The 23,376-nt window shown below is 46.0% G+C and overlaps 1 protein-coding gene across 6 annotated transcripts in view; it reads left to right on the top strand.

The window, feature by feature from the left end:
- Window positions 1-23,376, top strand: part of rtet (major facilitator superfamily domain-containing protein rtet) — a 90,239-nt gene that overhangs the window by 48,080 nt on the left and 18,783 nt on the right. For 5 of the 6 annotated variants that reach the window (XM_075877410.1, XM_075877411.1, XM_075877412.1 and 2 more), the window contains 3 exons: window positions 914-1,022; window positions 2,966-3,056; window positions 9,366-9,503. In XM_075877410.1, coding sequence (XP_075733525.1) covers window positions 914-1,022; window positions 2,966-3,056; window positions 9,366-9,503 — 338 coding nt within the window. Of the gene's footprint in view, window positions 1-913; window positions 1,023-2,965; window positions 3,057-9,365; window positions 9,504-13,855; window positions 14,285-23,376 lie in introns of those variants that run through there. The other variant, XM_075877414.1, reaches the window with a different exon arrangement.

Here is a 23,376-nt window from a genome sequence, read left to right as displayed (position 1 = left end):
AACTTACTAATATGAAAACAATCATTTTTCTCTTGGTGTCTCTTTGAAGAATCACTGGTGGCCTGCAAAGATCATGTGGGTTGTTCTGCCTTCGTACAGCTGGTGTATTGTTTAGGGAGGTCACTCATAGGAAGCAGCTTATGGCAAAAGTCCTACTTGGTGATGAGAGTTTACGCTAACACAATCTTCATGTCATACTTATCTATCTTGAATGTCTCTGGGCATCCGAAAAAGTGTTTTTTATGTCGTAGAAGTATTGCTGAAAAAGTGAGATGGCATATGTTAAAGAACCTATATTTTTTATTGTGCCTTGCCTGCAAGTTTTGAAATAATTAAAGGGACACTAAAGAGAAACAGTGACTTGGTTTATATTGACAAAATGCACTCTGAGAACTCTAATGCCATATGTTTCACTATCATAAGTTTATTATTAGTGGATAAAATGAACGTTGAAGTTTTATTTTTAAATTTTGCTATGAAATCTCCACGTGCGGTCAGAAATTTCAAAATGTCTTTTTTCTGTATTTTTTGCGACATTAGCTCAGTGTAATTTTCTGAAACATTGTATGATAGGTCTATGGCACCCACAAATGACGATGTACATCATTTTTATCAATTGGAAGCTGCATGGGACCCAGTAAGCTCCTTCAAAATCCTGACGTTACCGTTTTCTGGTGTAGGAATCTCGTGGTGGCGTCTCCACTTTCTTTTCTTTTTTTTTCGCGTGTTTTATTGTTTACCAAGTGTCATGTCATGGTAAGAGTGGCATTTTCAGGAATGTGAAATTGTACCTAACTAATATGCGAAAAATCGTTTTGCTCTATAGTGTGCTTTTAAGAATAATAGGACCTAAAAACCTCTTATTTTCATTCTTATTGCTCAATAAGTACATTTTCTTCATTTTGTGTTGTAGCATGCAGCAAGGCAAGATGTACTTTGTGGTTGGCCTTGTGATGGCTGCAGTCCAAGGGGGCTATGTCCACAGAGTTCCACCAGGGAAGGAAATAAAAGTTTGTCTTGCTGTAAGTGAAAGTGCACAGTTGTTCTTACATTTTCCTAAGCCAATCGCAGTTCTGTTCTACACTTGGTAGCAAAAAATAGTCGTCTGTGCCACAGGCATTATTATTATTTCCTCTCAATGGAGTAGTATCAAAAGCATATACAGTATCTTATGTATACAGGCAGTGTGTAAGGGATGCTTACTTGAGGTTGTGTTATAAGACCCTAGTTTCATCAAGGAGGTTTAAGTGCTTAGAGATACCGAAATGACCTCGTTTGATTATGGTGCTGTTAATGTTCAGCATATCTTCTCATTACATTCCCTGCCAAATGTTTTCGACGTCTAGATTAAAACAAAACTACCACTCATCCTCTCTAGCCGTGCGATTGTGAATGACAACCACAGGTCGTGAGGGCATACACGTGAGCAGTGTGCACCTAGTCCCGGCGTAACTGCATTCTGCCACAACGGTTGCGAACTCAGATGCGGTTTTGTTGAACGCAATTTTGGGCGACCACGAAGGTACGCGCGTAGTCAGCGTGCACCGATTCAATCCAACATTTCTTGCCGTAAAGATGCGAACAAAGGTAGCAGCAATGCAGTTCTTAATTTATGTGTACGGCCAGCATAATGCACCTAGATTGAAAACGGAACTACTGTTTGCCGCAACCGCTTCACAGGATACCGCGGTCGCTATCGTCTTGTTCATTGATAGCGAATACAATTTGAAGGCGCGCAGGTAACACAGCAGTAGATTAAAATTAATACAGCAATAAAATTACGCGTAGCGTTACGGCTTCACTGTCATTCATTTATGGCCACAGTAGTGCGGAGCTTCGTCACTTTCAGTTGCAGTTATCAGTTAGCCTTAGTGAAGCTTTGGCACGCTCCTTCGCGGCGCTGTTTACTCAGCACACTCCAAGGGTCAATTCCATATCGCATTATTTTTTCTGTATGACCCACCCCTTCATACAACCGGCACCCCCGAAGGGAAACCGTGGGAGGAAGAAAAAAACTACTCATGTATTGATGCAAGGCCACCTTTTTTGCATTGCCGTGAAGCCGCGCCGTAAAGCCAACTTGCACACCAAAATTCTGGTATAACTCACACCGCAACTTCAGCTCCGAATTTTCTATATGTTTTGATCACATTTTATGTGATGAAATGCATTCACTGAGTGTTTGGCCAGGTACGGCTGAGTTAGCAAAAGTTCAATGCGTGCGCTTGCTGGTACCAAAGGACGAGTCATAATCATCAGATCTCACCAAATTTTGTGGTCTATAGATAAAATTTTGCTGTAACGAAATTTTGCGACAATGAATTTTTTCACATGTCCCATCAATTTCATTGTAGCAAGATTTGACAATAACCTCTACTTGAGTTCATTTGATGTCTCATCTAGGAGTACTTTTTTTTTGCTAGTTGGTTCATTGCAGTAATTGAGGTCACAGCACTGACATGACAGGGAAAAGAAAAGTGGGAGGATGTGTGCTATCAACCTTTTGATTATTGGCTAGTGCATGTCTTCTCGTTTTCCTTGTCTCCATCATTTCAGTGCTGTGACCTTAAGCAACATGTTAGCCGTTGGAGTAATTGAGGTTTGCAAAAGTAAAAATTAAGTTCTTAGATTGTTCCTGAAATAAATTCATGACTATTGCATTGTGAGAAACTTGTAGCCACTAGACAGTGGAATGCACTCGAACCTCGTTGTAACAAAACCGGATATAACGAAATATTGGTTATAGCGAAATAAATGAAAAATGCTGTTGCAATAGATATAGTGTTAAAAATAATCCTTTACAACAAATTTTCAGATATAACAAACTCATTTTCGTGTAAAATGCAAGTTTGTTATAATGAGGTTTGAGTGTACTTACACAGGTACATTGGTGCATTATGGCTATCAAAGGCAAATAGAAATAGCACTATTGTCAAATTTCAACAATTCTCTTTGTTGCCTGCAGGGGATTATGATGATCATACCATCATTCATCATCATTGGTGTGTCCTGGAGTCCATATGTCTTATACTGCGGGCTCCTGTTGTATGCCTTCTGTAAGTGCAACCCCTTTGATTTTGAATCAGCTTGATGCTCTCGCTCACTCGCACACATGCACACACACCCACACTCGTAGGTTTGTTGCTGTGCCCCCCCCCCCCCCGCCTATTATTTCAATGTGTGCAGATGACTTTACACACACACACAAAAAAAAATCGGCAATAATTACCACGTATGGCTGTTCATGTTTTCTGTCGTTGGCCTATGTCGTTGGAACTGGAATTTGCACTTTAAATAGTGTAGGCATTTCCATCAAGTGTTCCATGTGCATGGTTGTGCTTATGCATCATTTAAATATAGTACAACAGCCTAAATTGCGGTTGTGCTGAAATGCACACTGCTCTGTTCGAAGCATGAATAGGCATGTGTACAAGAAGAATAGCACAGCCTACTTTCTTGCTTGCAATATGTGCTCAGAAAAGGCCCTGCAACACTTCGCTAAGTGTAGTAGGCTCTCAATAATTAAAATTCAAAAGGTACCAAGATGACAAAAGCGCAAGAAGTTTGGTCAGCATGCATCATTATTTCGAAACCTTTTTCTTTTTTTTATTTGAGCACGCCCCCTCTCTTTCAGTGCGCTAAAAAACATGCTGGTGTCGCTACTGCTGAGGACTAACAGACAATTATGCCAAGGAAAGTATAGGGGAGGTTATTAGTCGTGATTGTCATGTGAATGTGAAGAAAGAAAGGTGGAGTGGCCTCGCATCCTAGGACAAGCCCCATGCATACATTGCTAGCTTACAATTAATTTTTGTTTAAAAGAGAGAGAGAGACTTCATGTACGAAAGCTACAATGCTTGTCTGGAGTCAGCTGTGTATTAGGAGATTGTCATGAAATTCTTAAGGCAGCGCAAAGATGCTGGGTTTCTATGCGTTTTCGTCTTGATGCATTTTCTGTCGAGCGGATGATGCGCTTTGACCAGTCTCCCCACCAAGGATTGCCCATGAACTTCCACTGGACGACTGGTTGGCTCTGGAAGACGAGTAGCAGCTGCATAACGTCAGTGTTGAACTTTGAACCCTTCAGCAGGGCATTGTTGGGGCAGGGATGGTCTGGTGCGTGCGATGAGGCATCAGACACAGCACAAAGCCTTGACATGACTGCATATTCGTGAAAGACTGCACGATGAGGCGCATGATAAACATCGTCCGCCTTGTCTGTTTTTCGCTAAACTCCACTGTGATTGCCTTGTCACGGTTCCTCAACAGTTCAGAATGTTACTTAAACCAGTCCAATTGCACTTGTTGATAGCCTTCACCTAATCTTCTATTATCACTGCCTAAATGTATCTCTGAAACTTATGGTTTTAGCAAAATCTTCTAGCAGCCGTACAACTTAATGATGCCCTGTTCAAATGCCTGAAGGTTCACCGGGGCCTGGTCTTTTTCCTCAAAAGGTGGCTCGACTCCGAAATGCTGCATTGCAGAATCATCCCAGTCATGAAGGGAAGTTGTGCTACAACTTGGAAATAAATGCGCTAGAACGTGCATTTTCTGCTGAATCTACTGTTCTCTGAACTGTCCATCCAAGCTTGGTTTTCACAGCCGTAAGATCACTGGACAAGCGATCTATCCTTTCAGTTGCTACCTTCCAGTAGACATCGGACCTAAGTAGCACACTTATTTCGTGTGTGACCATGTGTCGGGACTACAGTTGTCTGCGACGTCAAAGTTCTCGCGCAGGAGTCCCAGGACTGTACTGTTGATCGGTAGGCTTGTTGTCGTACACACTTCACGTACATCCAAGGCCTCCACGGTTATGGGTGTATTGCTACGTTGGCCTCGGAGAGTCAGAGCTTCCCTTCAAGTGTGTGTTACTTTGTGGGACTTCAAGCGGCCAAGCGTAACCAAAAAAAGTTCCGCGGTTCTGATAACAGGGCATCTGAACTATCTTGAGAGGTCCACTCGAATAAATGTGCGCTGGCTGTCGCTGTTGAGAAGAATGTGCGCGAGACGCCCTCGGGACTCGTACTCCGTCCTCACCCGTCCTGTTTGCAGTAAGACTGTACTGCTCCCGCTCAGGGCGCTTGGGACAGGTGTCACTAAAGGCGTGTTCGGGGCTCCAACTATGATACAAGGCCCGTCCCGATTCACTGTCGTCACGTTCGTACGAGTTGGTGCAGCAGGCTGGAACAACTCACACAGTATCGCAAAATGCCAACGATGACGCTTGGTGCACATAATGCTGTGCACACGTCAACAAAACTTGACATGTGGTTGCTCCTGCTGCAGTGGTAGCAGCATTGAGCACGGTGCAAACGAGCCCGTTTTTCATTCGCTGAGAGCTGGATATTGCACTCCTCGATGGTGTGACGTGAGTCAGTCATAAGAAGCAAGCTTCTTCTGTAACTGCAACACTCGGCAGCAAGTGCAGACGTGATTGGCACATGGCCCACTGGTTCTGGCGGATGTTCAACGATGTCTTCCAGTAGCAAATGCGAGAAATCTGACGGTGTTCGTCCTGACCTGCCTTCCTATCTGATTTCAGTCTGGATGCGCAGGAATGCAAGTATTTCTACAGCCTGGTGAGCTCTCTCGTCAGGGATCGCTAACGCGGACGTATCCTGTGGCACTCCTGTTACCTTCTGGCGATAGAGTATTGCGAGGTCGTCAAGCAGGCATTTCATTAACACGCGGTTGAGGACAACGTTGTTCTGGCCAGGTGAGATGCCCAAGACAGTCAATGCAGAGACTCGAAACTGGACGTCGTCATATAGCAACAGAAGGTTCTCAACATCGGCTGTGGACTTGACCTGTGATAAGGCGAGGAGATGGTCAACGTGCTCGTTAATGGGCAAGTCGCTTCGACCAAATCGCTCACTCAGAGTTTTGATAGCGATATTGTAATTCTCTCAGTCGAATGTCTTCAATGGCTCGCTTGGCAGAACAGCTCAAGTACGACTGCAGGTATTTCTCAATCTGCAGAAGTTCTTAATTTAGGTGTATCGTTGTACTGAAGTGATCCCAGAAGGACTGCCAATCGCGAAGTGCGCTGAAAAACGTCGCAATCTGGAGTTTGGGCAGGACCACTGTCCGATCACATGGCATCGCTCCTTGACTGGTCTCCCATCGGCTACTCAAGAAGAGTCACTGACCTTGCTCTGGGCTGAGGTGCAGGTACCATCGGCGTCGGTGTTCGGTGATGCAGCCGCCAACCTCGCAGTTCTCATTACTGTCGCCTTGTTTGCAGCCTCTAGGAGGAAGAACCGCACTCGGGACACACCGTAAGAGACCCTTCGGTTGTACTCTACCGCCGCCTCGAGCTTTTCCTCATAGGTGTCGTCAGTCGCATCGAAGATTTTTTTGTTTAGGGTGAGGATTTTGGCATTCTTCTGAGTAAGGTAGACAACATGGGAGTCGACCTAATTGGCATCGGGAGCGGCGGCCTGCAGTTCATCCATCAGGAGCGTGGTAGTTTGCATGACGCTGGCCCTGACGGCACCACAATTCTTGCACAGTTGCTCCAACGACGCTATAGGAAGTAGCAGTCTTGAAAGAGCGTGATCGAGAGATTTCAGCACAAGAAAGAATGTCGCGTAATAACAAACCAGAGCCCTACACCAAGAGCTCCATATTTATGCGGCTGCTCGGGCCAAAGTTCTTCCTTCTCCTCCTCTATGCTGTTGTTCCATGTTGCCGCCCATACGCAATTATTGTCAACAGCCATCAATACAGTTGTGAAAGCGAATAAATGCCGGTGATTTAGTTACTAAGGTGCTGAGCGCTGAACTAGCAAGCTTTTTCGTCATCGTTGAACCTTTCAGCCTTTTCGGCATCCTTCAAGGCAAATCGTGTTCAGGGTGGCAACAGGTATGCTGTAATAGACAGGAATACTATTTGTGATGCTATTAGACTTAATTGCACGTGCAAAGTGTGCAGTGAAAGTGTTGAGCTAATTGGGATTGTGTCGCAGAGACTTTGCTCTCTTTGTTTAGTCTTCAGAGCATTAAGGATTGGGATATTAGATGTTCTTCTTTTATTTAATGGTGACATTGTCGCACAGTCTAAAATTCAATAATTCGCAGGGTTGAAGCCTGGCCAAAATACAGTCACTTTCCTGGAAAATGTTGAACATAAATGACGATACATTTCGAATAGAGTTCACAAAAAAAAAAAAGCAGGGCAAGGAAAGGGATGGGCTCCTAAGTGAAAAGTTACATTGAAATGATTAGTAAGCTTCTAAGTACTAAATGGAATAGTTTAACAGTGTTTGGGGAAAACTACGTTTGCTTTGTAGCTGTTTCCTAACATTAAGTTCAATTATCTAAAAACCATGTTTTCTTTATTACTTAGGTACCATTACTTCCTATGTATTCTAAGATAACCTGCTGATTATTTTTTCTTGTATTCTGCATAAATGCTTATAACTGCTGTGCCACAGTTAAGTTGCGTGCTTTATAATTTTTCATATTGAACATTTTCAAATATGCAGATAAACTGAAAACTTAGGTCCTAGTTCTAAAAAATTCACCCAAATTTTAATATTTGTCAGATAGAAATAAAACTTCTTCGGTTAAAAGAGTAGAAAATTTGGAAGAAGATGATATGTGTACTAGTAAGCGGATATCATTTTTAGTCACTGAAGAAGTGGTACCTTAGAATTACCCCAAATTAGTAACTTCCTTAGAATAGACTTTTTAAGCATGGCTCTAAAGGTCTTTATTTTGGGTGGAAATTTGTGATAGATTGCAATAAGATTATGCAATTTGGCATATTGCACTGCTGTCATTTCCTATTGTGTTTAATGCATTGCTACGATGCCTGAGAGATGGAGGTCATAAACTGTACACACCATTTTCTGCAAGAGCTGAAATGTACCATACTTACTCGCGTAATGAATGCACTAGTAAAATCAACTTCAGTCGTCAATATTTGAATTTTTATTTTTCCCGCGTAATAAGTGCACCACCTACACTCGTCTGCTGCAGTCCCACTAACACACACCTGGCGCCTCCTTGCCCAATGGATCTCTTCAGTTTTTTATTATTTTGCCAACCCCCTCAGCCACCTCGGCTCATTTCCTCTCCCCCCTTCGCCCGCTGCTACGTGCCGTGTAGTTTTTCTTTCTACCTGTACGCGGCACGTACCCAGTCTTTTTTAAATATCTGTGCCCCGCAGCGAGGTTCACAAACGGTGCAAGTGTAGAGACATCGAAGCTGACAACCACACAGCGAGTGAACGTCACGAAACTTCCCACGCCAACAGACGATTGCTTCCCGCAAATACGAAACTTTAAGGCTGAACCACATGCACACAATTTTCGAGCGACGACGACAGGATTTGCTGTGGCTATGGCTGTCAGGAAGGGCTATTCGTCGCCATCACGTCACTGGTTTCTGAAAAACCAGAAAAAAAAACGCGCTTGTCACCCAGTAAAAATAGTGACTATTTCCGTAACATGGTCCCCGATTCTAGCTTTGGTTGCAAGCGAGGCGGCCACCGTATTTGGTCGTTAATCTTGTTATCGGTGGTTTTTTTTATGCTTTGGTGGTAGCTTGCTGCAATGTTGATTGCTTGCTACAATATCAGCGGCGTCGTTGCGCTCGTCGTGCGAGGTTGCCACGAAGTTGGCTAAGTGCGTCGTGGTGTTGTAGCGCACACTCCTAGGCGCCCTCGAAATCACAGCAGATTCTACTGTTGCGGTTAAATGTTGTAGGCCCGTGTGCTCAGATATGGGTGTACGTTAAAGAACCCCAGGTGGTCTAAATTTCCGGAGCCCTCCACTACGGTGTCTCTCATAATCATATGGTGGTTTTGGGCGTTAAACCCCACATATCAATCAAATGATTTCGAGAAAAGATAGCTGCAAAATGCTTTTATGGCGTGCATGGGCGACGCAGGAACAGCTTGCAGAAGATAGTGCCTTCAACAACCGAAGATGAGTGAAGTGCAACAAAGAAGCTGAGCGGCCTAACTTTTTTTTGCATTACCACATTTTTTTGCTCATACCGAAAAAGGTTTTATAAAATTTTCCCCGCTAATAAACGAATCCTTAACTTTGCTCCAATTTTTGTAGAAGAAAGTGCATTCATTATGCAAGTAAATACGGTATTCAGTATTGCTGCTATTGCAATCAGTAAAGGGTTCTATCCAAAATATTTTTTTACCGTTGACTATAAAACTTAAGGGACGGTAATAGAGGGGAAAAGGCAGCGTTTGTAAGGTGCACTTATGAGCACATTCACCATTTGTCCACTTTCATTGTATGACAATTCTACTTCCTTTTTGATTTGTCACCTTGTATATCATTTCAGACGGGTTTATATTTACTCGTTGTTAAATTAATCTTTCATCTGCTCTTGCAGCCTCAGGGACTGTAGTACCATGCCTGACGACGCTAGTCTCCAAATACGGTGCCCCAACTCAGAAGGGAACAATCCTGGGTATTTTTCGGTCTTTGGGAGCTCTGGCTCGTGCTTTGGGTCCATTGCTGTCAGCCACAGGTGAGTTATGATACCTTTGCTTTGTGCATGTTCTAACGGTGTCCTTAGAAGTGTGTAGGAGGAATTGGTGTATTTCCTCTTGGGCTCTACAGCAGCTAAAGATAAAAGCAGTATGATCCGCATGATGCCGTCTGTAACACACAACAGGTAGAAAAATATTTACTTGTTCAATCTGCTATAAGCTGCCTTATACAGTCGAGCCCGCTTATAACGAACCTGAGCATGATGCGGCATCCGTTCGCTGTATCCCGAAGTTCATAGTAAATGAAACACAGCTTTTAAAAAAAGTTTTGAGGGAAAACACAAACTTTTTTTGCCCCAAAAAGTCCGTGATGCACGTGTTTCAAAGAGCACAAGCAATAAGGGCGGTCTCGAGTTCATTTAAAACGGCAGGGTGCTCGTTCGCCATGGTCCGTGGCATAAGCTGCATGAGGCACTGACTCTAAAGTTTCGTCGTTCTCGCAATCCTATTTTTCCAATCTCGCCACGTACGTAATTCACAATCCTTCAATCCATGCACGGTTCTGCAGCGTCGGCATCATCATCGGCCGTAATTAAACCATTGCAACAGATGTCCCACCCGCTCTTCCAGGTTGGAGTTGACGACTCGCTGCCACAAATCGCCACCGTAGTTCGGAAGCTTTAGGCTCGGCATCAGGCCCGACGTTGACGAAGTCGGCCTCGCAAAAACAGTTTCGCGCACATGCAGTCACTGCCGCCCATGAAATATTCATCTCCACAGCTGAATACCTGGATGCCCGAAGCGGCAAGTTGGCTGCCATGTGGTCAACAACTATGAGCAAGCGCTCGGCAACGCGGCACCGAACGCGCGGGTTACGCTCAAGCCAAGCGGTCACACTTTCGTTTTGTTGAGTTGGCTGCCATGTGGTCAACAACTATGAGCAAGCGCTCGGCAACGCGGCACCGAACGCGCGGGTTACGCTCAAGCCAAGCGGTCACACTTTCGTTTTGTTGAGCGGCAGGAAAAAGCGTGCTAGTCCTCCCATCAGCCATCATGACCACACACGCACACCAAGAGCGAGCAAGACGCGCGCACGCGACACACATGCCGGAACACGTGGAACAGCTCTGGGCCCGTTTCCAGTCAAAAAACGAAACTAATTCGAGCCAGCATGGCGGGCATCGCGGAGCTGTGGAGACGGGCGAAGGGGCTGTCATCAAGAGAGCAGACTTGAGAGAGAAGGGCAAGGAGTTGCGATAAAGAGAGGGGAGGATGGGCGGGAGGGCGACCTTAAAAAACCAAACACACGGGAAGGAGGCAGGTTGGGTAGCTTGCTTTTAAAAGGTCCGCAAAACTTGCACGTAGAAAAACTTGGAAAAAGTGCCAGCGCGCACAGAAGTCAAAGCATGGCCGCCTGGATTGGTGCGCATGGCGGTGTTCGAAGAATCGGCAGCCGTGGTCAAAAAATTGTTTTCTTGCGCCGGCGGGTTTGCGTGGCATCATGAACTTCGATATTTCGCGATTCATTCCGTGCAAATTAACAGCCGTTTTCATGCTTCCGCACGCGCGTGGAAGGCATGCCGAGCCGAGTGCGAAGTAAGCGAGAACAAGTCCTAAACACGAAACGAATCGCAAATTATCAGAGTCGGTAGGGTAGCGTACGTGCGTGCATTAGACGCAGACTATCGAATACAGTCGGTGGCCGACGATGTGGCAAATGGTCTGGTCACTCCAGGTCGGCGACACCAACGGCAGTACCAGTGATCAGAAACAGGGTAGAGGGTCGACCGGTCCTCGGAAGATCGGTGGCAGTGTGAAAAGACGGGCCTCTTCTGGCGATGCGGGGTGCTCAGAGTAGCGGGGGGACAAAGGACAAAGGGGTGCGTAACAAAAAGCAGTCGGAGCATAGAGGAAGGAAACAACTTTCTTTCCTCCATGGGTTGTGAAGGGCGGCAACTAGGGGGTCGCGGAGGCAGGGTCGGTGTTTAACTATGAAAATTTATGGGAACCTCGCCGATGCCTAATCGGTGGTCGAAATTGGTTTCCCGGGAAGTCGGCAGTCCGCTGACTCCGTTCGCTGTAACAGATCAGCGGCCCTCGGAGACATTCGTTGTAAGTGCGATTTTGTGCGATTTTGTGCCATTGAACCAATGTATATTTTCACGGTCACGCGGATATTGTTCGTTTTAAGCGAAAGTTCGTTTTAAGTGGGGCTGTTATGTGTGGGCTCGACTGTAGTGATGTTGCAGAACGGCCTTTGAACAGCAGTCTATCGATCGAGCAGCAATCTAAGGGCTTCCACTCAATACATGGGTAGCTTACTATGGAGTTAAGTCTGTCAAGTCAGGGTAGTTGTGCAGAACTCTTCAAATTCTTCAATGCCTGTGAGGATTGGTACCATCCACCCTCTTAAGCAGTCTCGTTAATGGGCTTGTGCAAATATTTATTGTTTTGGTTTAAAGTGAATTGGGTAAGTATTTGTGGAGAATAGTTCTGGTTTTGTATAAAGGTTTTATGCCATGGTAAAAAGATTGCATGTGCAAACACAGATGCAAGACAGATGTAAGGACATCACAAACACTGTCTAACAACTCAAAAAGGCACACACCTTGGGAAAAAAAGGTAAACACAAAAATTTAGCTAAAGTGTATGCTTGGGCCTGTTGGTATGACATAGCGGAAACAAAACAACATAAAACATAGGGCACAAGAAAGAGGAGAACACATAAATTTGTCCGTACATAGCCAGGCTATAACTATCACAGCTGTCTCTCATGTTGACCACCCGAATGATCACACCTATCAATCTAGCATTCAGGGTGGTCTACATCAGATATAACTGTTCAGGCACTTGATTTATTCTTTATGAAAGTTATTCAACGGTGGGCTCACACATGCGCCATTATCACTTTGGCAGGCCTCGAACATTAGACGCATCCCTTTCGTTCCTGTGCCTGTAAAATACTGTGCATTGATAGAAACTTAGTGTACGCTTACACTCTCGACAATGTCAAGATAGATTAGATAGTAATCATCCTGTTAATAATCTCGTATGTTGATGTCTGTGTTATGCAAATCTTACAGCTCTTAGAAAGTTTCTGATGGTTAAAAAAAGGAGGCCTTTACTTGATAAAATAGAAACATATATGAAGCCCATAGTGCGCTACACGTGTATTCAGCATTGAAATGTAGTAGTATAATGGCTCAGTAGAGAAGGTGGACCTATGTGGGATGATAAAGGGGCTCTGCAACACTTTTTGAGCATGGTCAGAAAACGCTGCTGATCCGTAGTAGAGGCTCCCGAAAACACGCGAGCCAAATGTTGTAGCGCAGCTCGCGGCATGGAATTCACAATAAGTTATCAAAGTCAACTAAACATTGCTTTCTCTTCCCTCGACAAATGACAGAAGACGCTCAAAAATCACACGTAGATTACCCATCTATCTGCCATTGCCTAATTTGAACATGACACGCTCGATTGATACAAAGATCGCCGCGAAAGGCCGTCACTTGTCCAGCGTGCACGCACGATCGCTCTGAAAAAGCTACATATTAGAAGAAAAAAAATTAAAAAGTGCTCGAGGTCACGAGGCATGCATGACGTTTTTTGTTTGCCCCTCCCATCTCTCCCTACTTAGCTTCCAGCACTTTCGTCGGGACGAGAGAAAAGAGAATGCGATTGCAGCGTGTGACATTTTTGTAACGCCGCTCGTACTGGACGGATTCTTAAAATTTTTGTGGCATTGAATTTGTGAGGCATTACGCTTTTCCAGTGAAGTAATTCCATGGTTACTCAAAAAAGTGTTTGAGGGCCTCTTTGAACACAATTGGGTTTAAAAACAAAATAAAAAACACAATGTTGACAGCCGTAGCCAAGTTCTCTGGAAGTATTTGCCTGTGTAGACTGTGAGTCATGTCAGCAACAGTGCACTTCATCACTGAAACCACTGATGTATGATAGTATAGTCAAATTTCACTACAACATAATTGACAGGGTGTGCAGATAACTTTGTTAACGCACAACGGCATGTGAGCCTGAAAAGCATAGCCTTCGAGATGTAAGACCTTGTGATGTATTTTTAGTGTTTTCGGTTTTAAAACGCTGTCTCGGAGGCTACACTTTTTAATATCTTTTCGCATCTAAGCCCCTGAAAGCAGCGGCTAAAAGCCACAGTGACACCTGTATCACCAAGATGTCAATGTTGGGAACTCGGACAAACTCAGCGTTGTGTCTTTTGCGCCTTGTGGTCTTGCATACTTCTCGTCTCGTTCCTGATAAATCCTCATTTGCGAGCTGAACTGAATGTACCTGCACGTAGCCATAAAAATCATAACTTGCACTTGAAGCGGCGTCAAGTAAAACACTGTTGTAAACATTCTTTTCGGGCCAGGTGACGACTTCAGGTGCGTCATGACCGCTGACAACTGCGTACGGTGTCTCTGTGAAAGTTCTGCGACTTATCAGCGTTTCCAGACACCATGTCATACAGTGAGCGACTTCATCCGTACAGATGACCACATAGTAGCTGTTTGTAACTGTATCGATGCTGAGATTTTGGCTGCCTCTGCCAGTGCTGTGGAAGTGTAGCCGTGCGGTTATGAATGCGCCAACGCCTTCGCTGCCGCTGCTAACCAACCTTTTATCACGCTACAAAGCTTGCATCGGCATCCTGCGTCAGTGAACATTGTGGTCGAAGGAGCTAAATTTGTTTATTTGAAAAGCTTCAATCATATTGAGGATGACCGGAACTTGACGGCGTGCAAGAAGCAAGACAAGTTTACAAACTATTTTCATGCGAAATAAAGTGTGGTAACTTGGAGTTTGCACCTTGTTTTTCATTATACTGTGAGAAAATCGTTATGTTAGCTCTTGTAACGACTTTTGAGGCCTGAAACGCTTCAATTTAGGCCTTCAATACACATATTTTGTATTTCAATTTCTCGATATATTGAACTATTTTGTGATCCTCTTTGAGTTCAATATATCCGGGATCGACTGTGTATGTGAAATGAAGCATAAAAGGTGGCTTTTCGCATGGCTTCAGGATAATGCTAGGCAAGAAGTCATAGATGAGATTTGCAGATTAACTTGGGCCTTTTATGATGAGCGGTGCAAACATGTGATGGAAGTAGCTAAAAAGCTTGCACGGCGACAGCATGTGAAGTTCACAACCGGATGCATGGTATACCCAGCTTGTGTATCTTAAGCAGGCCATGCAATGCAGGCACGAAACTGTAGTGGTTGAGGAGTGAGTTGTACAAAGACTTCTTGTGCGCAGGAACAAAATAGAAAATTTCAACAAGGAGCTTCTGTATATCCCTTTCCGTTTTGAGCAGGGGATTCCATTTAATTAAAATGGATGTACAGTACAACCTCATTAATTCGAACTCATATATTTTGAAATTCCCCTTGATTAAAAGTATTTCAGTGGTCCCGTATTTTGCAACATAAGTTTGAGGGGATAATTTGAAGGGGCAGTCAGCATCAGTCTGGTTAATTCGAAAACTGGCTTCAGTGTACCAATTCTCGATCCCAATTTTGCCGCAAAACGGCTGAAATGACATCCCTTAAGAGCCTTTAGGCAATGTACGGTAGCAATTCTACTGAGTGGCAGCCAAAGTACTCCAGCCTCGATACTTCCAGTGCGAAAAACAAAATTGTAAAAAAACAAAAAACACGGTCTCATGATCAGCTGAATTAAGTGCTTGCAGAAAAGAACATGTTTCAGTGCAACACAGTGGTGACGCGTAGACAGTATGTCGCATGCTTCTCTCAACATCAGCACGTCATGATTTACCTATTCTTTCGGGGAATATAAAGAAATTAATAAAGGGCAGTCTGGCGGAATTCGCAATGCTGGCGAAGCTCCGAATGCCAGTTGCTCCAGCAATCTGTGCTCAGGCACTGCTGGCAGAGTTCTTGCCTGCTACGCCTACTTCGGGAACTCGGTTCGAAGCTTTAGTAATCAAGTTTTCTAACCAAAACATTGCGAAAATTTTGTCTGACTGTTCATTATTAAAGTCTTTATTCTACTAGAAAGAATGGGGGAATGGTCTCATCAAGACGTGCCGACGCAGCGAGGAGCAGGCAACATGCTGCCCCCGGGTCACTACTGTGGTGCAGTGAAGATGTCTTATTTTTCACAGGCGCGCATTTTAGTTATTCATGGTAATGTTTTTTTTTTTTTTTATTGCGATAGCAATTATATGGACACTCTCGGCTGGAACATTTATCTTATCGATGTGAAGTAGTAGAAGAGTGGTATGATGAACTCAGTTGTGAGCCATTGCTTGCAGCACATTCCACAGTGAACCATCATTTTCTCAAGCACTACTCTATAAATAAAGCCCCATCATTTGTAACGTCAAACTCGGAGACGAGACTCAAGAGCGGTATCGGGATGAAAACCTGTTATTTTCTGCACACTGGTCATACAACGCATTTCCGAGTAGTGACTCATTATCTGTTTACAGCAATGCATTCTTAATAATTGGTCACGAGTCTTTTTTTATCCCCAAGAAAAAAAGTTTTGTAGTTTACAGAACATTGTTTCTCTTGGGCTGCAAACCTAGGTGCCTGAGCTTCAGGTACTTCCTCTTTTGACGGTAAAGTGCTCGCTCCTTGTGGAGTGCCTTTGTGTAAAAACGAAAATGGGTGAGCAGAATAAACTTGGTCACTTGATCGATGAAACTCTGACCATGTTGTGCGCAGCCCAGTGTGAGAAAGAGGGAGAAGCAACTTTATTTGAAACGGCAAGTTTCAGAGGAATTATATTGTCACGGCTAAAGGCCGGGCAAGAGGACAACGAAGTGATGAGCGTGGACAGCACCCACGGTTGCTCTGAGAAAGACGACGTCGAAGCGGCTGCTCCTTTGTTTTGTTAATACAGACCTTGTTTTTCCTGGTTGCACCCACGTCCTGTGTCCTGTTATTTTCACGTCGCGATATTGGTGGAGGTGCTGGACTTCTCCATCTGATGCTTGGGACACCTCCGCGTCCTGGCACTTCGAGTCCGCCACCGCAACCCATTCCTGCAGTGGATACTCCTGCCCACCGCTACAGTCGCCGACAGTGAGGCCTTAGTCCCGAGGCAATCCCCCTCGAACTTCTCCAGCAACACACCGTGCCTGGAGAAATGGCTACTGGAGGGCCTTCACACCTTACTCTTGAGCAGCCTCAAATTCCCGAGACCTTTCACGGTGAGGTCTATGAGGACGTTGAGGACTGGTTAGCCCAGTATGAGCGAGTCGCTAAGGCCAACCGCTGGCCCACTGAACAAAAGCTATCGCGCATTTGCTTTGCTTTGGCAGACAGCGCTGTACGTGGTACGAGAACCACAGGTCAACGCTGTCTTCGTGGGATGAATTTCGGCAGTGAATTCTCGGGACATTGGAAACACTGACCGCTGGGATTCTGCTCTGCAGCTCATCGAGGCACACATACAAAAACTTAACGAGAGTGTCACCATGTTTGCAGAGGACATGACCCGCCTATTTAGGTGGGCTGACCCCGAGATGCCTGGAGGAAAAAAACTCCGACATCTGATGAGGGGCGTCAAAGAAGGGCTGTTTGCCGATCTACTACGCAACCTGCTAACAAGCTTAGCGGAATTTATCAAAGAGGCTACGACAATCGAGTGAGCACTGCAGCAACGGCGCCGATACCACAACCAACCAAACAACACATCTCCCAGCCTGTCTGCTTTGACTGCCAGCAGTGAGTGTTCTCTGCTTGAGCTCATTCATGAGGTCGTTCATGAGGAGATCCGAAACCTCCTTGTGACTCCGCAAGGAAATACTGTGGCTTGCGTTGCAGAAATTGTGCGGCAAGAACTCCGCCAGGCATTTTCGCTGCCCGAATCGCTTTCAGACCAGCGGTCTGTGAGCTACACACCGGCCGTCCGTCGACCCCTCCAGTGATGTACAACTCGACACCACTGACTTATCGCGACATCAGCCAAGAGCCTTACAACGAGCTGTGGACCCCAGTTTCCAATCCGCCGCTGTCGTATCCACAGCCTAACATACCTATGCAGACTTCGCCGATGTATACTCCGCCGACATCTGCATTTTGGTCGCAAAGAATGCCCACCAGTCGACCATGCATTCGTAAGACAGACTTGTGGCGCACTGTCGACCGTCGACCACTTTGCTTCCATTGCGGAGAAACCGGCCGCGTTTTTCGCATTTGCCCATACTGTGACCATAGACATCAGAACTTTCTACAAACCTCCCCTCGTGCTTATTTCGATAACCGCCGTGACAGCAGTGCAGGCCCGCAAGCACAGCAACCTGATGTGCCGTATCGCCGGCCCCGCTCTCCTTCTCCTGCACCTAACTCGCCGCAGCAGCGCAGTTATGCCAAGGTGGCCCGGGGTACATCCCCTAGCCCTCGTCGGGGAAACTAACAGCAGCGACCTTTGGGGGGAAAGTTGTCGCCCGTCAAGATGCTATTACACCCCCAACATCTTCACTACGACGGGATGGCGGGTGATACCACGGATCGTAGGACAGACGATATCAAGGACGATACGACGCCACCGACATCAACGGAAATCCGAAGCGCCAATCTAGACATTTTTATAGACGGACGCCCAGTGACAGCGTTGGTAGATACTGGCGCGGACTTCTCTATTATCAGCCGTGAACTCGCCAGCTGCCTAAAGAAAGTCAGAACAATATGGACGGGCCCGAACATAAAAACCGCAGGGGGTCAATTAGTAACGCCGACGGGCAAATGTACCGCTCGAATTACGATCGGCAGTTCAGATTTCGTCGCTACTTTCGTAATTTTATCGGAGTGCTGCAAAGACCTGATTTTGGGCATGGACTTCCTGCGTGAATACGGTGCCATTATCAACATTCCTGGGAGATCGGTTATGTTTTAGATGGCCCCAGGTCAAGTTCCGGATGAGCCCTGTACAGACCAGCGAGGTAAATCTTCGCGCGTCTTTGACGACGACGATACCATCCCGCCGCGGTCGAGTGCACTCGTGGCTGTGACATGTGACAGGTCAAGCAATTCTGAAAACACCGCCGAGCAAATTCCAACACTGCTATTCAGCCATGGTTTATCTATCGCAAGAGGCGTCGTGAGCACAAAATGTGCACACACACACGTCCTTGTTACGAACTTCAGTTCTGAACGCCGACATCTAACGAGGGGCATGGCAGTCGCGTACATGGAAGAGCTCGCGGAGATGACAGACTGCCAAACGCTTGAGAAAGATAATTCAAATGATCTGCCCCCCCCGTGCCTCTATCTGTTGATATTGGCCCAAGTTTGCTGCCGGCGCAGAAGCAAAGTATGCTGCAGCTTATTTACCAGTTTGAAGATTGTTTCTCTTCGACGTCCAGGGTTCATCAAACACCACTGACGAAACATCGAATTATAACGGACGACATGACCAGACCCATCAGGCAAAACCCGTACCGGGTGGCTCCGCGGGAACGTGAAGCCATCGAAAACCAGGTGCGACAAATGCTTGAAGATGACGTTATTCAGCCGTTGAAAAGCCTTTGGGCTTCGCCGGTTGTATTAGTGAAGAAAAAAACGGAACCTTACGTTTCTGCGTGGATTACCGCAAGCTGAATCAGGTGACAAAAAAAGACGTCTACCCACTTCGGCGTATCAACGATTCACTCGATCGACTACGGCATAACGGCATGCGCGTTATTTCACGTCAATGGATCTAAGGAGTGGGTATTGGCAGATAGAAGTTGATGAAAGAGATCGGGAGAAAACAGCTTTTGTGACACCTGATGGCCTTTTTGAATTTAAAGTACTTCCATTTGGCTTGTTCTCAGCACCGGCAACGTTTCAGCGGCTAATGGATACCGTACTATCAGGCCTCAAGTGGCAGACGTGCTTAGTGTATTTAGATGACGTCATCGTATTTTCTGCCACATTTGACGAACACGTCAGGTGACTGCACTCAGTATTTCAAGCTATCCGTTCTGCCGGACTAACAATTATGCCAGAAAATTGCCACTTCGGCTTCGAAGAGGTTCTGTTCCTGGGGCATCTTGTCAGCAGTGAAGGTGTCCGGCCTGACCCTGAAAAAATAGCTGCTGTTATGAATTTTCCAGCGCCAACTGACAGAAAGGCGGTCAGACGGTTTTTAGGACTGTGTGCGTACTACCGACGCTTCATTAAGAACTTCTCGCGCATTGCCTCGCCGTTGACCCGCCTTACCAGAGAAGACGTCGCATTCGTATGGAATGAAAAACAGCAAAAATCATTCGACGAGCTGTGGCAACACCTTCAGAAGCCACCTGTCCTCGCACACTTTGATGATGACGCCCCGACAATAGTGCACACCGACGCTAGCAATGTCGGCTTAGGAGCTGTACTCGTGCAGTGGCAGGATGGCGCTGAACGAGTAATTGCTTACGCGAGCAGAACTCTTTCACGTGCGGAAGAACATTATTCCACCACGGAAAAACAGTGCCTTGCGGTAGTGTGTTCCGTTATGAAATTCCGTCCATATCTGTATGGTCATCCTTTTAATGTTGTCAGCGACCATCACTCCCTCTGCTGGATGACAAATTTAAAAGACCCTTTAGGACGGTTGGCGCGCTGGAGTTTGAAGCTTCAAGAATTTGACATGACAGTGGTCTACAGATCGGGGAAGCGACATTCAGATGCCGATTGCCTTTCTCGTGTGCCATACGAACCTGCAACGACAAAAGATGACAATACAGCCTTTGTCGGAGTTATAAACACGGCTACTGTTGCACAACTGCAATGAGACGACCCGGAACTAGAACCCATATTTCGTTTTTGGAGGGTCACACTTCAGCTGTACCTAGACTGTTTGCGAGAGGGCTTTCGTCGTTTTGCTTGCGCAACGACGTCCTGTATAAGATGAACTTCACGTCACACGAAAACGACTACTCACTTGTCGTGCCAACATCTCTAAGGAGTGAAGTATTACAGGCATGCGACGATGAACCAACATCCGGCCATTTGGGTTACACGCGTACGCTGTGCAGAGTGAGGCAGAAATACTACTGGCCAAGACTGGCGGCGACTGTTCAACACTATGTTTGGACGTGCCTTGATTGCCAGCGCAGAAAAGTCCCACCCGTCAAACCAGCAGGCCTCCTCCATCCTATTGATGTACCTGTTACTCCATTCGCTCAAGTCGGAATGGATCTTTTGGGCCCATTTGCCACCTCATCGGCAGGTCGCAGATGGATTATAGTAGCCACCGACTACCTCACTCGTTATGCCGAAACCAAGGCTCTGAAGAGGGGCACAGCAAGTGAAGCAGCCCGATTTTTTCGTGGAGAATGTGGTGCTGAAGCATGGCGCTCCGTCAGTGGTAATAACTGACTGGGGAACTGCATTCGCAGCCGAACTATTACAGACGGTTTTAAGACTTAGTGGCACAAACCACTGACGAACAACGGCGTATCATCCTCAAGCGAATGGTCTTACGGAGCGTCTCAACAAGACACTTGCGAATATGCTTTGCATTTACGTCGATGTGGAGCACAAAAACTGGGACAAGATCTTGCTGTATGTCACATTCGCCTATCACACGGCTTATCAAGAAACAACAAGAACAACGTCGTTCCGCCATGGTCGTGAAGTCACTACTATGCTGGATGCTATGCTGCCACACGAGTGCGAAAACGTTGAGACGGATGCTGATTATATCACTCAGCTTGCCGAAGAAGCCCGACAACTTGCACGCCTACGTATTAGTCGCCAGCAGGACTACGATTCAAGACGGTACGACCTTCGTCACCGACTAGTCTCATACGAGCCAGGAGAGAAAGTTTGGATATGGACTCCTATTCGGTGCCATGGCCTCTCAGAAAAACTCCTAAGATGGTACTTCGGGCCCTATAAAGTTCTACGACATCTCAGTGACATTAATTATGAGGTTGTTCCTGATACTGCGCACTCATTAAGGTGTCGAAGGTGTGCTCCAGAAGTTGTGCACATTGTTCAAATGAAACCTTATTTCTCCGAATAAACTCATGCGTTTCCAGCGAGTACGAACCACTTTGAGTATAAAGCATCACTACGATGCTTTCTTGATTGGGAGGCTAATGTCACGGCTAAAGGCCGGACAAGAGGACGACGAAGTGATGAGCGTGGGCAGCACCTACGGTTGCTTCGAGAAAGACGTCGAAACGGCTGCTCCTTTGTTCTGTTAATACAGACCTTATTTTTCCTGGTCGCACCCACGTCCTGTGTCCTGTTATTTTCACGTCGCGACAATATCATCTCTCCTAGATGTCATCTTCTTTTTTTTTTTTTTCAAGCAGGAAACAAGTTTTTCCAAGCTGTCACTTTGAAGCTTGTTGTAGCTAAACTACTTTGGAAAAGTGATTTCAAAGGCGTCTACAAATGCGAAGAGCTTCTCTGAAAGGCCTACCCATATGCGTTTGTATGTGGGGGGCAGAGTTGGCACATGGAAGGGGGGGCACTAAATCTGCTCTATACATTGACTAGGCAGCGGGGCACTCTTTAGTCACCTAAAAGTGGGGCGTCAAATCTGTCTCGTACACTGATTTAGTAGGGAGGGCGACGTTCCAATGAACCTTTGCCCCCACCCCCCTAACGGGGGTGGGGGCAAAGGTTCATTGCGCACGCCTATGGGCCAACCCCTTTCAATGCAGACAATTTCGCCGTTCACAGTGTGCTCCAAGTGCCGGTAGATGTACCTCTCGTTGAAGTGCAGCTCGCTCAAAACCGAGTTTTCTTGAAGCAGCTTGTCAGCGTGCGGGATCGCTCTCCGCCACCGCGCAAACATAGCTTCGTTTTTTGGAATGCCAAACAACACATGCTTCTTTTTAGCTGACTTGTAGCCTGTAGTGCACCCCGGGACAAAGTAAGGTGTCCGGCCTGACCCTGAAACCTTGTTTTCACGCCTTGAGATTGAATACAGAAGCATTGGTGTCAGAGTGCCATCACAATAAAAAAAAAAACGAGGACGAATGCTCCCGATGAAACTGTCAAAAACGTGCAAACAACGTATAAATGGCTGTGTGCACCCCCATGCGACTTCTCGGCAGAGGCTTCAGTGTGCTCCGTAGGCGCGGCTTTCTGCTCATCACACTTCCCTATTCTCGCCAGTGTACCGCTGTTGGCGGGCATTTGGGGGGGGGGGGGGGGGGCTAACGTGTTTTCAGCATTATCAGCAAGATGGCGCAGTGAGCATGCGGCAGCTCTCATCTCTCACGCGTACTTTGGCCTGTGTAGAGAATAAGAGGGCGTGCGCTTCATCGCGCACCCTTATCTTGCAGTTGGGAGAATCGTACGTCTTGGCTAGCCTTGGGGTTTCGTCAGAACGATTCTGTTGTAGTTACTGGGTGCACAAAGGTTACTGTAATCGTTGCACAGCCTCTGTTTGCGAAAAGGGCACGCTTTTGAGACACAGCAAAGTAACAGCTGAGATGCTTATTCGCGTTCAACTGTACCTCTGTGTTTGTTTCGTGCATCATTTGTGCGTGAGAAACGCGAGGCACATTTCGATCTGCTTGCCATTCTGTGCGTGACCTTCCAATTTGTTGCTGTCGTGTTCATTGCTTCACCTTTGCAGCCAAGCTGTGACTTTTCTTTTTTTTTTTTTTTTCACAATCCAAGCAGTGAGGCTGTTGAATCAGAGAGGTGGGTTTTTTTTTTTTCTTTTTTTTTTTTTGCTGAGTGAGCAGTGAGGTCTGACATGCCTCATCAAGGAGTCTTTTCTAAATAGGCATCAGCACTCGATTCTTCAAGGTCAATTGACCACACTACACGACTAACTCAAACAAAATAACTTCCTCGACTATTTCCCCATTCCGTCTTACCCTCCGCCGTTTTTCGTTTAGATCCTTTCCGGTTTCGTAAATATTCCACATCTTTCGTTAGAGGGTAGCCAGTTGTAGCACAGTGAGGGCTAGGGGAATTCTTTGC

The sequence above is a fragment of the Rhipicephalus microplus genome, chromosome X, assembly GCF_043290135.1.
Source record: "Rhipicephalus microplus isolate Deutch F79 chromosome X, USDA_Rmic, whole genome shotgun sequence".
NCBI lineage: Eukaryota > Metazoa > Arthropoda > Arachnida > Ixodida > Ixodidae > Rhipicephalus > Rhipicephalus microplus.
The sequence above is the reverse complement of the archived record's forward strand: the minus strand, read 5'-3'. Positions and strand labels throughout refer to the sequence as shown.